We start from the raw sequence: 14,822 nt of genomic DNA, 5'->3' as shown, positions 1-14,822 counted from the left end.
TTTTTTTACATGAGGCATTTTTTGGAGAATTTTTTGAGGCGTTTTTAGATATGGGTTTTTTCCTCCAGTACAGTGTATGGACCTTGAAAAAAACGCTAGCGGTTTTTGAAGTGTTTTTTTGGCCAAAAACCGCGCCCAAAAACGCTAGTGGTTTTTCCTCCTCACATTGACTCCCATTGGTTTATGCATGTGGAATCTGCCTGAAGAAAGGTCATGACACTTCTTTTTTCCAGTTATACAGTTATACGCATTTGTATGGTTACCTTTGTCATACAATTAGGGCTCATGTGAACTCATGTACAAAAATTAGGTAATGGATTTATTTTGGGGGGTTTTTTTTGTTTGTTTTTTGGGGGGTCATCACTTTTATTATATAGGCTATCGTGAAAGCCTATATATCATTTATATCTGAGGTTGTAATCCAGGCATGTTCACATGCGGCATCCTCACCTCTTTTACTATACAACTTGATGTATACTTATTGCACGCCTCCTTGGTCCTTTAGCTTTGTACTATCGCTCTGATCAAAGTTTGTTATATTGTTAACATGTACAAGTGGCTGGGATAATATGGTTGTTGCTTCCTATTACCTTGGTAACAGTTAGACCTCCACAAACACACTCCTTGATTGACTCTCCATCGAGGGCTGTGGATAATGATGTGATCTGCAGGGCAGGGATTTGGGTGGGGCTTCCCCCTTTTTAGCTTCGCTGGCTCATTATGATGGTGCCACTACCATCAATGTGGACATGCTGTCTGAGTGTTTTGCACTATGCACATATTTCATCAGTATCTGATCAGACCCCTGATGATCAAAAGAAATGCGTAAGTCCTTCTTAGTAGGGCTTACACACAGTCCCATTGCTAGCTATTAGTAGGCCCAGTAGGCTCTCCCTTTGGCTTGATGTGTAAAGCCTAGAGAACTATCCTGGCAATACTAGCAGTTTTCCATATCATGGGTTGATACACATTTTTTTGCCCTGATATATCACAAGCTGGCTTGGTTCTTTTTTCACATTTTTTTTTAACCTAACCTGCTGTGGTGTTTATGATACGCTTTTGAGCACTTACCATATATTTTTCATTTTCACACACTTTTTTTATACACAGACTTTTTACTGGTCATTTATTATGATTTTGTGCCTAAATGTGTGACTGTGTGTGCTATGTTCAACATTTATTTTTTTCTTTTCAAAGGTGATGCTGGCTAACAGTCTCCAACACATTTGTTGGTGCAATGTGTGCTTTTGTTACTAATTATTGACATGCCAGTACTGTTAGCTATGTACTGTAGTGTTAGTACATGTTAAATACTAATAGTAATGAGTTGGCGCATTTACCAATGTGCCAAATTTAAGAGGGTCTTGTGCCACAATCGAAAATCAGTTTAAAACATGGATAGATGATTTCCATACCAGTTTATACTGGGAATAGCATAGTAAATCGGCCCCATTATCTTCTGCATGGAAAGGAATCCTGTTTCAGCATTTTGTCTACTATCTGTTTTTCTCACTTCCTGTATTCTTCAACAAGCTGGTGGGTGGCTTTGATTGATGAACAGGACACTATGAAGAAACTCACAAGATATAGACATTTCCTTTACCATGAGAGATTATTTATTATCATTGTTAGATATCGAATATAAATTCAGATCAAATAATATGCACAGTAAATGTATATTACATTACACGGGTTTGGAGACAATCATACATGCTGCAGTGAAGAGAACGGACATGCTGTAAACTCAATGTTATCTTAGTGTTTTTGCAGAGGAATAATACACTGCCCAAGACTTTATCAGCAAACTGCAATTGGCTGAACTGATTGTCCTGCAGGTAGAACCGTACATACCAACGAGAGAACTCTGCTCCCCCATCGAGCAGTGACTCTCCCTCCCGACCTGTGTTATCAGATATAAGACAAGTGTCTTGAGAAATAAATTTTTAACCCCCAAGTGTTGCTATAACTTATTATCCATAAATGAATATGCGGATGATTGTGAGAAGTGAAAATGACCATTTTTCCAGGAATACGTCATTTCAGTGCGTAATATTTTGTGCCTGACTTGTATCACAGATGAACGCTCTAAAAGCTGTTGTGCCCGGGATACCCGCTTACCACTTTTTGGAGTGTGTATCTCTGCTGACATGAGTTGGGCACAACATATCGGGCACTAAAATGTTGAATCTCTGGAAAAATTTCATTTTTAACTTCTCATTATGAGCTGCGATTTCATTTCTGGAAACTAAATAAATGCAACACTCAGGGGTTAAAAACGCTCGGTACACCACCTGATAAATCCCATCAGCGGGGTAGTGTCCAAAATACAGTGACATGTCTGCGGATTCCACTTTATTGGCAATTCAGGGGCTTTGCAAAAGTGCGTCCAAAAACCAAACTGTGCTCCAAAAACCAAAATAGCGCTCCTTCCCTTCTGTAACCAGCTATGCCTAAACAGCCGATTCTACCCACATATGGCATTAAGTCCGTTATGCGGGGTACACCAGTATCATACATGTGGGCATACAGTGCCATTTGGGTACACAGCAGGGCACAGATGTGAAGGAGCGATATGTGCTTTTGGAGTGCAGATTTAGATTGTTGATGTTTGGACACCATGTCACATTTGCAGAGATCCTAAAATTGCCCCTACAAAATGGGGTCACTTCTTGGGGAATTTCAGTTTACTGGCATCTCCAGGGCTCTGCAAAAACAACATGGTGCCCAGAAAGTCCCTCTAAATCTGTACCCCAAAAGCTAAAAAGTGCAGTGCACCTTTCCTTCTGAGCCCTGCTGTGTGCCCAAGCAGCAGTTTATACCCACATATATATAATTTTTTGCTCCTCGGGATGGCCCCTTAATAGTTTTAGGAGTGCAGGTCTCTGACAACACAAAGTGGGTGCAACATATTGGGCACCAAAATGGCATATTTCTTTCAAAATTTCAATTTTCATTTTGTACATTAATTTTTGGGAAGCATTTTTAGGCTCAAAATGATAATACCCCTTGATACATTCTTTGATGGGTGTAGTTTTTAAAATGGGGTCACATTTGAGGGGTTTCCATTGTATTGATACTTTAGGGGCTCAGCAAATGCGACATGACACCTGAAAACTATTCAAGCAAAATCCACCCTCCAAAACCCAAATAGCGCTCTTTCCATTCTGAGCCCCACCATGTACCCATACAGCAGATTATGGCCACATATGGGGTATTGCCATGTTCAGGAGAAATTGTTTAACAAACTGTGGGGGCTTTTTCTCTTTTAACCCCTTGTGAAAATGAAAACTTTGGGAATAAAAGGACATTTTAGTAATTTTTAACCTCACATCCCAAAATCCGTGAAACAGCTATAGGGTCAAAATACTCACTATACCCCTAAATGAATACCTTAAGGGGTCTAGTTTATAAAATGGGGTCATTTATGGGGGGTTTCAATTGTTTTGGTAATTCAAATCTTTTTTGAATGTGCAACGGGCCTAAAATATCTGCAAGCAAAATTTGTGTCTTGAAATCCAGTTGGTGCTCCCTTCTTTTTGGGCCCTACTGTGCGTCCGTACATAGGATTAAGGCCACGAAGTGTACATTTTTGAACACAGGAGAAATGGGGTCATCTATTTTAGGGTGTTTTTCTTCATTTTCATGTGTTATGTTCTAAAAAACTGCCTATAAAATGACACTTTTGTGTAAAAAAAAAAAAAAAATATTTGAAATTTTCTAAAAACTTATGGGGTCAAAGTACTCACTATACCCCTCAATGAATACCTTAAGGGGTCTAGTTTATAAAATGGGGTCATTTATGGGGGTTTTCAAATGCTTTGGTAACTGAAATCTTGTTCAAATGTGCAAAGGGCCTAAAATATCTGCAAGCAAAATTTGTGTTTTGAAATCCATTTGGCACTCCCTAGCTATTGGGCCCTACTGTATGTGTGTACATAGGATTAAGGCCACAAAGTGTACATTTTTAACACAGGAAAAGTGGGGTGATATATTTTGGAGTGTGTTTCTTCTTTTTGATGTATTGTGTGCAAAAAAAAAAAACTGGCTTTAAAATAACACCTATTTGAAGAAAATGAAAATGTAATTTTTTTTCATCATTTGTAATAATTCTTACAAAACAATATTTGTTTGATCAAAATGCTCACTATACCCCTCAAAGAATACCTGAAGGGGTCTAGTTTTCCAAATTGGGTCATTTAATAGGAGGTTCTGTCATTATGCCACCTATTTCCGTCTGCAAACATAGCTTGGTACAGGAAAAAAAAATCACATACTCCAAATTTGCTTATAAACTTGTAAATTGTCTAAATTACTCAAATATGCTAAAATTATTTCAAATATGCTTGAAACACAAAAGGAACATTTGGAAGTATACAACTACTAAATGTATTGCCCTGTATTATTGTGCATTTGTGAGATATCGCAGCTGAAAATGGAAAACATTGAAACATTTTCAAAATTTTCAGCATTTGCGAGTTTTTTAATAAATTTACACACGCTATATCAGTCTAATTTTACCTTCTCAGTAAAATACAACATGTCACGAAAAAACAATATCAGAATCGCTCGGATGCAATATACTGTTACAGAATTACTCACTGATAGTCACACAGGGCAAATTTCCAAAATTTGGCTTGGTCATTAAGGTCTAAAACAGGCTGGTCACTAAGGGGTTAATCTAGATTGCATGTTTCGTAAGTGAAAATACCTTAAATGAACAAGTTGTGGCTCTAACAAAGGCAAGAGGCGACAGACAATGTAAGATAGAGGAATGTGAAAGCATATGTTTGTTTTCTTTACATGCAGTAATGTTGCTTTATTTGCCATGAACTGTATGACTTTTGCTTTACATACTGTGATGAGATTGAAGATGATGGTTACATCTGTATTGGAAGTATACAAATATAAAATCATGAAAAGGAGAACTCAACTGAAATATTCATCACAAGGGGCAATGATTTATTTTTGCAACCTGCCCCACACATGTAAAAACAGGCAGTTGATTTAACATCTGCTATTTAGCATTGTTTTTTTTGCTTAACCAGCAGTATTTAATTTCCCTTGTTCAGTGACAGTGTATGTGTACTACAATAGAAGAATGTCCATTTACCTCCTTGGCTGAGACAGTAATCAATACTTGGCGGTGCCGGGGACAATTTTACCTTATACTCAAGGGGCAAATAAAAAAAACAATAGATTGTGGTACCAAGAGCTGTCAGCGTATTAAGTGTTTTCCAGGAATATATATGTTGATGGACTATCCTTAAAGGGTTTTCCAGGAAACAAATTATATATCTTTCAATGCAGATAAATTCATAAATAATTTTATTTATTTAAAAAAAAATTTAATGGTACATGAGGAGGCTAATAGAAGGTGTAGAGAAGCAGCAGTGTGAGAAGAAAAAAATACGCTGTCACCTGTGCCTGCATAGCAAGCACAGTATGAAAGAAAGCATTAGTATCCTACTGTAAATTGCAATTAAGTGGCAGTTGTCCTGTGCTCCTAGCACCTCTGTCATAGACGTAAATCTGCGCACTCCAAAGTCATGTGGATATTGATATGAAAAGATAAAAGTAGAAGGGCGTCTGTCACCAGAACCCTTCATATCAACCAAAAAACAATAATCTCCCTTTATGAATCCAATGCCGAGATATTTCCTTTTTTGTCAATATGCAAATAAGCCTGAGTAGAGTCCCTTTGTGCGTTCAGTGGGAGCCTGATGTATTGGAATGTTTATCTCAATGTCTGAATTTTACCATTGCCAAGTACTTAATATACTCCATTCTAAGATGTATACCAGTGCTGAAGAAGGGGTTAATGTGAAAGGGATTCCAGCCAGTCAGTGAGATCAGTAGAAAATATTTTTTGTTCCTAAAGATTAAATGTACAAATCCAATGCATACAAAACCCAGTCTTGGTAAGCATAAAACATCATTTTAAGCCAGCCAAAATTAGTATTATTTTTGCTGATCAACTAAAAATTGGAAGAATGCAGAAACAAGAATGTGTGGTTTTCCTGTCCAGTTCTCTTACTTTTCCTACACCAAAATAGTTACTCTAACCCTTAACTTGCCTTTCACTGTCATGGAGGAGGGTAATTTATTTTCTGGTGTCCTAATTGTATATGCAATGCACTTTCTTTGCACTTGTCAGTATTGTAAACTGTTTGTGCATTATTCCCCTCTTAGACATGTATAGTATACCCCTCACAGTTGTTGGACCCACTCCTATTTCCATAATGCTGTTTGCCACATTTGAGCTAGCCAAGCAGGGGTGCTTGGTTATTTCTGTGAATCCAGTAGAATTGGAGACAGCAAATATATGCAGTCACCCCAAAGTGCATTGTAGATGACAGCATGCTGAACATCACCATACTTCTGGATCAGGGGTAGGGAACGTACGGCTCTCCAGCTGTTGCAAAACTACAACTCCTAGCATGCATACTTGTTCTGCTGTTCTTGGAACTCCCATGGAAGTGAATGGAGCATGCTGGGAGTTGCAGTTTCGCAGCAGCTGGAGAGCCAAAGGTTCCCTATCCCTGTTCTAGATAGTCCACAATTTTATTTTTGAAAAAGCCATATATAGAAACATGTAAATGAGGCTCAAGTACAAATAGGGTATGTCAAACCTGAAAACCAAGCCCTTGGAGGCTTTGGCTCACCCCATTGCACTTGACCCTTATTCACATATTTGTAAAACAAAACCAAAAAAATGCTTTTTTAAGGAATTGGAGCATCTACTAATGGTATAATGGTGCTGAATATAACATCCCTGACTCTATACTGCAGCTTCTTTGATATGAACTTTCTTGGGGACAGCTTGATTTTAAACATATTTCATTAATAAATATGCAATTCATGTTTCTCTACTGTGCGTTTTTATAGTGCTTCACCTGTTCAATAAATAACATAGCTGTGTAACAAACTCTCTCCATTTCCTTGAGAAGGCCGTCTCCTGATCTAGATGAGTTTTTCAGTTTTCTTCTCTTCCCTTTAAAATCAATGGGTTCACATGCAGAATCTGATTTACACGGACATAGCACATTCATTAAAAGCATACATGCAAATTAGCCCTGAGGTTTTCTGAATGTGGTGCTTTCACTTATAACTGAGATTAATTCCAGTTGGTTACCATGCTGTCAGTAATGAGAAATCGCCTCTAATTAATCACAGTTTCAATTATAGGCCGTGTCAGCCCCAGCACTGACTACAGCTGTGATCACCTATTGATCATTGTGTTGTAGCACCCTGGTTGTAACTGGATATGATTAAAAACCAACAACCTCTGCATTAATACATGGCAGTCCAAATTATTATGAAAATTATACTTTTCTCTGGTTTTCCTAGATGGTCGATGCAAATGACAATCAGTATGAAGTTGAAATCTTCAACCATTACAGTATAAATCAAATTTTAATGGACAAACCTCCCATAAATTAGAAAAAAAAATCAAAATCCACTATTCAAAATGTATTATGCATCATGGATTTTCCATAAATGTTATAGGTTGTGAAGAACTGGAATGGCCATTTGTTGAATTTGCAGCGTTAAGAGGTCACATGAAATCAAAAGCTATTTCAATGAAAAACAAGTTACATATTAACATAAGAGCCTTTCATTGGTATCACCTTTGCAATTCTTGCATCCGTTGAACTTGTGAGTTTTTGGATGGTTTCTGCTTGAATTTCTTTGCAGGATGTCAGAATAGCCTCCCAGAGCTGCTGTTTCGATGTGAACGGTGTCCCACAATAGGTATTTTGCTTGAGGATATTAGAAAGTTTCTCCATAGGGTTGAGGTTTAGGAAGGATGGTGGCCACACCATGAGTTTCCTTTCTTTTTAAGCCCCATAACATCCAAGGACATGCAATGGGTCATTGTCATACATGAAGATGATTTTGGTATGGAAGGTACAGTTCTACTTTTTGTACTATTGAAGAAAGTGATCAGTCAGAAACTCTCCTTTACAGAGGTAATTTCAACATCTTCAGGGACCCTAAAGGGGACTCCCAGCTCTCTTTCCCTGATTCTGGAACAAAATATGACAAATGTTTTGGGGTTTTTTAACCAAAGCCGGGCGTGAATTGAGCAGAAGCATTCAGCGCTTCCTAAATATTTCCCATTCCTATTTTAGCCACTCTTGGCTAAAAGAAAAAAAAAGTAGCAAAATCTGCAACAAAAAGCATCTTTTCCGAAACTTGGGGCCTCAGCCTTAAGTACGTTTCATTTAATTGGGGTCACCTTGCAAACTAATTATCACAGGTGTTTGAGATTTGATTTCTGTGATCTAAAGAGCCCTGAGACACAATACCATCCATTAGTTTAATTAAAAAAATAAAATCTTTGACACTTAAATACGATTTGCCTAATTTGGAATGCGATGTATACCTTGTCATTCACTTCTTTATTATGATCTGGGTGATGTTACACATTTTCACTGAAAGCCTACAATATTAACTTGTGATAACTTCTGGGCATTGGAGAGCTTGGGCATTTTATGGTGAAGATCTGACAAATGTATACATATTTTAAAGCTGAGCTGTTGGTGTATATTCTTTCACAATGCCAGCATATGAATTAATAGCTACCTAGGAGAAATAGATGCAGCCTTCTGTCCTTTCAAAGGTATGTTCACATGTGGCAGGTTCCTTGCAGAAAGTTTGTAGCATGTGCATGGATTTCTGCAAGCACCATTTGGATAAACAAGACAGTCCCAGCACTTTAATGTACCTATCTGCTACTTGTTTACTTATATTGTCCTATGCAATGGAAATAGACTACAAATGTATGTGCAATATCATTTAGTTTGAATCCCTACTACTACCATAGACAATAACAGCCAACCAAATTAAAATGTTTTCAGTTGTATATCATTAATAAATTGTCAGTCATGCAACAAACTATAACAAGTCCATTTTTTTCCTTAACTTTACTAGGGTTGGTAAGTGTTGAATTGACAGAACGAAAAACATCTTTTTGGCGACATCAGAAAGGATCACCTGACACCTACCTTTCAACAATAGAAGCGATTTACTACTTTATGGTGGACTACCACATGCAAATCTTAGAAAAAGATTACAATGGTGAATACGACAATCTTCTCTTTTTCTTCTCTTTCATGTATACACTCATCAGAGATGCCAAAAAGGCTGCAGGAAAATTGTAGCACACAGCTTATAGGCAAGGAATTTAGGACTTAAAGATCATTATGACTAACTTGTGATTTTACAATATAGAAGTATCGTAGTGCTATTTTAATCCCATCTTCTAAAACTGTTTAAATGGAGTTTGGCAAATTCTAGTGAAAACTAGGATTAAATTGTGATTTTTCTATAAAATAAATAAATAAATAAAACATTGTTTTTTTTATTCTTCAGCTCTTCAGTGTTTTTGTTTATTTCTTAAAGAGCTTCATTATATGAAATTATTTGTTTGAACCTGTCCTTATTGAGAGTACTTAACCTTTTCGCTGCCAAGGGTCTCTGGAAATTTTGCACTTCCAGTAGCCAGAGCAATTTTCACAGTTTTGAGATGGACAAATCAAACCTAAATTGCAACATTAAAAAAGCATCCAACCCCCCATACCTATATTGTCAGAATGCCACTTGATACTGTATACGAACAGGCACCTTCATGAAATTTTGATTTAAAGTGAATGTTTTATGAAAAAATGCAAATAAATGTATATTAGTTGTTAAAAGCGGAAACCAAACAAAAAATTAAATGCACCAAACCTCCTAAAAATAAGAGTTCAACATGTGCAGAGTTCATACATATCACTATGGCCTGAACCCGCATGCACGTGTTTTCAGAAAATCGCTAGAACTGGAAGGAACAAAATTCTGCTTTGAAGCTGGAAATGTTAAAAAAGTATCATCCTATAAAATGTAGGGATTACACACCATGAAAAGTAAGTGAACCCCTAAACCCTATATATTTTTTGAAAGTAGACAACCTGAAGATTACAAATGTCTTAATGGGTCATCGATAGCCACATCCACCTTCATGCAACTTTGCGACCAACACAAATAATTTTTTTAAAAAATACGCTAAAACACATATTTGCACCTAAAACTCATGTTCAATCTCACATTCATATACAAAATACTTTTAAAATAATAGCTTATGGTGTATACAATGTGTATATATACTATATGTACCGCAAACATCAACTACAACAAGAGCTCGGACTCCCAAAAACACGAATACAGAAGACAAGCAGGATTTTGCTGTTGTTCACTAATATGTTAAAAAGCTATACTGCACCTACCAAACTGTGACACCAAAATCTAACTTTTTTCAGAGTACACAGCATACCGTATATAAAAACACAATTTAATAGTTTATATATACAACCACCTTCATTCAACTTTGCCGCAAACAGAGATTGCTAGCAAAAATTGCGCAAAAATTCAAATTTGCCACTAAAGTGCGTGTCAAGAAATCCCTTTCTGCAAACATAATGTACTGTACATAAAACTGCAATATGTGAGGAGTTCATACATACCACACATGTATATATTTACAGGGGCGGGTGTTAAAGAATCGCCAAAATCGCAGAAATGCGCCATCCCATTTTGTGCATGCAAATTAAATATGACTTTACATAAAAATGTTATTTTCCATCCCCCTATAAATATTTTAGCAATCTATACGTTCATCTCTAGTGATAATCGTTATTACTATTATTTTAGTGTGTAACGGATATCACTAGAGACATATTTTACTGTAGAAAGCTCAGGTATAGACAGGACAGGGATTGGGTGAAATGTAAACTTTATTTGCGACTTTATGTATATGTTGTGTAAGTGTTTGGTGCAACTTTTTTTTTTGGCTCTGCGACCTGGACAATGGTAAACGTCTGGGTCACAGCGCCAACAAACTTCCTGGTTATGTTCAGGAGGTATAACATAAGAATACCCCACTAGTAAAGCTCAGGGGGGAATTACATTATAACTGTATGTGACAATCAGAGACAAATGTATAGTATACGCTCTGATTGGCAGGAGAAGGGTTAATAGGGACAATAGAGTCCCTGCCACCCCCCTCCTGCTGTCACATACAAGTTATGCAGAGAGAGAGATCGTTTCTGTGTGTCTCTCTCTCTGCTGGGCTGCTCCGTGTCCCTCTTCCTTTCATGTTAGATCGCAAATTGCTTGCTTAGACAGGAGGGGGGGAGCTCTATATCTTTGGACTGCATCAACATATCTTGATGCTTTCAATTGCATTTTAAAGAGGAGAATCTCATCTTTAAAATGGCATCAAGAACTCGATGATTGGATGTACAGTTTTGGAGCAATTCACTGTTGAAACGCTGTCAGGAATTGAGATCTGCAGTTGGATCTCAATGCCAAATAGTGTTTTCAACAGTGAATTGCTCCAAGACTGTACATCCAATCATCGAGTTCTTGATATCCTTTTAAAGATGAGATTCTCCTCTTTAAATCGCATTTTAAAGCATCAAGATATGTTGATGCAGTCCAGAGATATCGGCATTAGTAGGGAGGATGTACTAAGTACGTCCTCTGCTACTGAAGTGCCACCTTGGGAGCACGTACAGTGTACGTGCCTGGCAGCGAAAGGGTTAAAGGGGGTTTGACACCAGAAGCTATCAGGTGTACCCAGACTTTCAGGCTAGGGTCACCTGAAAAAAAGTTTTTTTTCCCCCTTGTGAATCTGTGCCTCCATTGCTAAGATGATTTTATAAATATGCATATAAGCTCTTTAGCAAAACAAGGACCTTGCCATTGCTCAAAAGAGGTAAGCAGCAAAACCTTAATTGCTCCAAAGAGCTTAATCCCATCCATCCAAGCTCCACTGATAAACAATGATGCCAGAAGTGTTCTGTATAACTCAAAATTCTTGGGTCCTTCAGACTATCAAGGATGATTACAAAATCAAGTTTCTGAATTTTCAAGTGACTTAATTACAAACTGGAAAGCTTCAACAAATCCTAGCATATGACATTCAAAACTGTTACAATCGAGCACCATGGGGGAGATTCATGAAGACTTTTGAATTGTATGTTTAAATATATGTCCCCTTTGCCGGCAGAGTGTGTGCCTAAGTTATAATGAAGTTGCACCTCATCATGAGTTAGGAGCATTCTTGCTCCATGGTTAAAATCTTTTGCTGTCATTCATGCCACTTAAGTGATGAACGTGTTGCAGATGATGGTCCCAGCCAAGCGGTCAAAAAAATGCCACTTGCAACTATTTTAGTCACAGTAAATAATCTGTTTCTGTAAAGCTGTTTCTGGTTTGAAAAGAAAATCGCACCTTTGGAACAATCAAATTTTAAAATCTACGCAGATGGGTCAAGTATATAATATATACACTCACCGGCCACTTTATTAGGTACACCTGTCCAACTGCTCGTTAACACTTAATTTCTAATCAGCCAATCACATGGCGGCAACTCAGTGCATTTAGGCATGTAGACATGGTCAAGACAATCTCCTGCAGTTCAAACCGAGCTGGAATCATCTCAGACTGGTTTCTTGAACATGACAATGAGTTCACTGCACTCCAATGGCCTCCACAGTCACCAGATCTCAATCCAATAGAGCATCTTTGGGATGTGGTGGAACGGGAGATTCGCATCATGGATGTGCAGCCGACAAATCTGCGGCAACTGTGTGATGCCATCATGTCAATATGGACCAAAATCTCTGAGGAATGCTTCCAGCACCTTGTTGAATCTATGCCACGAAGAATTGAGGCAGTTCTGAAGGCAAAAGGGGGTCCAACCCGTTACTAGCATGGTGTACCTAATAAAGTGGCCGGTGAGTGTATATATATCTATCTATATATATAATCTTAGCACACTTCTAATAGGTCAGGATGCAGTAATGCATTCTGTGAAGTTAAGCAACGCGTGTTATCATGTCTCAATTGATTCTAAAAAATTCAAAGATTAATTCTAAAAATAATCAAAGATTTGTAAGATTTGCCATTTTTGTTGTATTCGGCATATCTTTGGCACCCAAGGGCTTTACGAATGTAGTGATGGAAAACATGTTGTATGCACAAAAGCAGAACATGGTAATCATTCCTTACCTCGATGGCTTTCTTATGGTGGCAAACTCTCTATCTGAACTGGAAGGACATTGGAATCAAGTCTTATCCTTTAAAAACAAAGTTTTTCATGTTTCTGTCAAGATACTTCTCTTTGCCTTAAGAAAGAATGCCAAGGTAGAAACCTTTTTCTTCAAACTGCAGTGATTAACCAGTGGGATGTAGTTGCTCAGTCTCAAAAATGGAGCTCTTATGCTCTTATCCTTCATGTCCTCAGGAAATTCAAGAAATAAACATAATTTTGATCTTCCTTCATGGCCAAAAAAAAAAAAACAAACGGTATCCAACCCTGAAACAGCTAGCTTTAGAGGATTCTATCCTTCTTCCGATAAGAGATGTTCTGGCCTAAGGTAGCGTCAACATCTAAAGAAGTTAATTGTATCTACTTGAACCCTGAAAGTGAAATCCTAAGAAGTCATGGGTTATCCAAGGAAATAATTTCCACAATGCAAAAAAAAAAAAGGCGCAAATCTTGCAAAAAAAAAAAATATGTGTGCATGGTAAAGACAAACTCCGCCAACTCTTTGTGTCTTAATAATGTGAAGAGACTCCTAGACCTACCCTTAAACATAGGGTATCCCCATTAGGCTTAAATATAGCTCTAAAAACATTTTGAGACTCTCAATTTGAACTCACTTTTTAATAACTGAAATCTTTCTCTTAAGATGGGCTTCCTTGAGTTGTCATGAGCAGGGTTTAACACAAATTGTTAGGTTTTTCACACAACTGAACAAATGGTAATTCACCTCAAACAAACTAAAATGGCTCTGATACATGTGTTACGCAGGAAAAATACAGAAGAAACACTGTTCTGCGAATCCCTGTTAAGTTCCTGTGCCATGTGACATCATCTTACAGTACTGACGTCATATACACTAAATAATGTGCTATGGATATGAACATAAGACATTGCAGTTATAGTAGATGTAGAAATTGGGACAAATTTGTCTCCCTAATAACAACAAGCCTCTATAGTACTTACAAGTCTTCAAAACAAACAAATATTTCTATTAGAGATGAGCGAACACTAAAATGTTCGAGGTTCGAAATTCGATTCGAACAGCCGCTCACTGTTCGAGTGTTCGAATGGGTTTCGAACCCCATTATAGTCTATGGGGAACATAAACTCGTTAAGGGGGAAACCCAAATTCGTGTCTGGAGGGTCACCAAGTCCACTATGACACCCCAGGAAATGATACCAACACCCTGGAATGACACTGGGACAGCAGGGGAAGCATGTCTGGGGGCATAAAAGTCACTTTATTTCATGGAAATCCCTGTCAGTTTGCGATTTTCGCAAGCTAACTTTTCCCCATAGAAATGCATTGGCCAGAGTACGGAACTCGACCAATCAGCGCTGGCTCTGCTGGAGGAGGCGGAGTCTAAGATCGCTCCACACCAGTCTCCATTCAGGTCCGACCTTAGACTCCGCCTCCTCCGGCAGAGCCAGCGCTGATTGGCCGAAGGCTGGCCAATGCATTCCTATGCGAATGCAGAGACTTAGCAGTGTTGAGTCAGTTTTGCTCAACTACACATCTGATGCACACTCGGCACTGCTACATCAGATGTAGCAATCTGATGTAGCAGAGCCGAGGGTGCACTAGAACCCCTGTGCAAACTCAGTTCACGCTAATAGAATGCATTGGCCAGCGCTGATTGGCCAGAGTACGGAACTCGACCAATCAGCGCTGGCTCTGCTGGAGGAGGCGGAGTCTAAGATCGCTCCACACCAGTCTCCATTCAGGTCC

At 38.1% G+C, this 14,822-nt stretch overlaps 1 protein-coding gene across 2 annotated transcripts in view; it reads left to right on the top strand.

Moving 5' to 3' along the window:
• Positions 1–9,275, top strand: part of DTWD1 (DTW motif tRNA-uridine aminocarboxypropyltransferase 1) — a 28,094-nt gene extending 18,819 nt beyond the window's left edge. For both annotated transcript variants that reach the window (XM_075273417.1, XM_075273416.1), the window contains exon 5: positions 8,935–9,275. In XM_075273417.1, the coding sequence (XP_075129518.1) occupies positions 8,935–9,164 (230 nt within the window). In that variant the 3' untranslated portion in view covers positions 9,165–9,275. The remainder of the gene's footprint in view (positions 1–8,934) is intronic.
• The last annotated feature ends 5,547 nt before the right edge of the window (positions 9,276–14,822 follow it).

The sequence above is a fragment of the Leptodactylus fuscus genome, chromosome 5, assembly GCF_031893055.1.
Source record: "Leptodactylus fuscus isolate aLepFus1 chromosome 5, aLepFus1.hap2, whole genome shotgun sequence".
NCBI lineage: Eukaryota > Metazoa > Chordata > Amphibia > Anura > Leptodactylidae > Leptodactylus > Leptodactylus fuscus.
The sequence above is the reverse complement of the archived record's forward strand: the minus strand, read 5'-3'. Positions and strand labels throughout refer to the sequence as shown.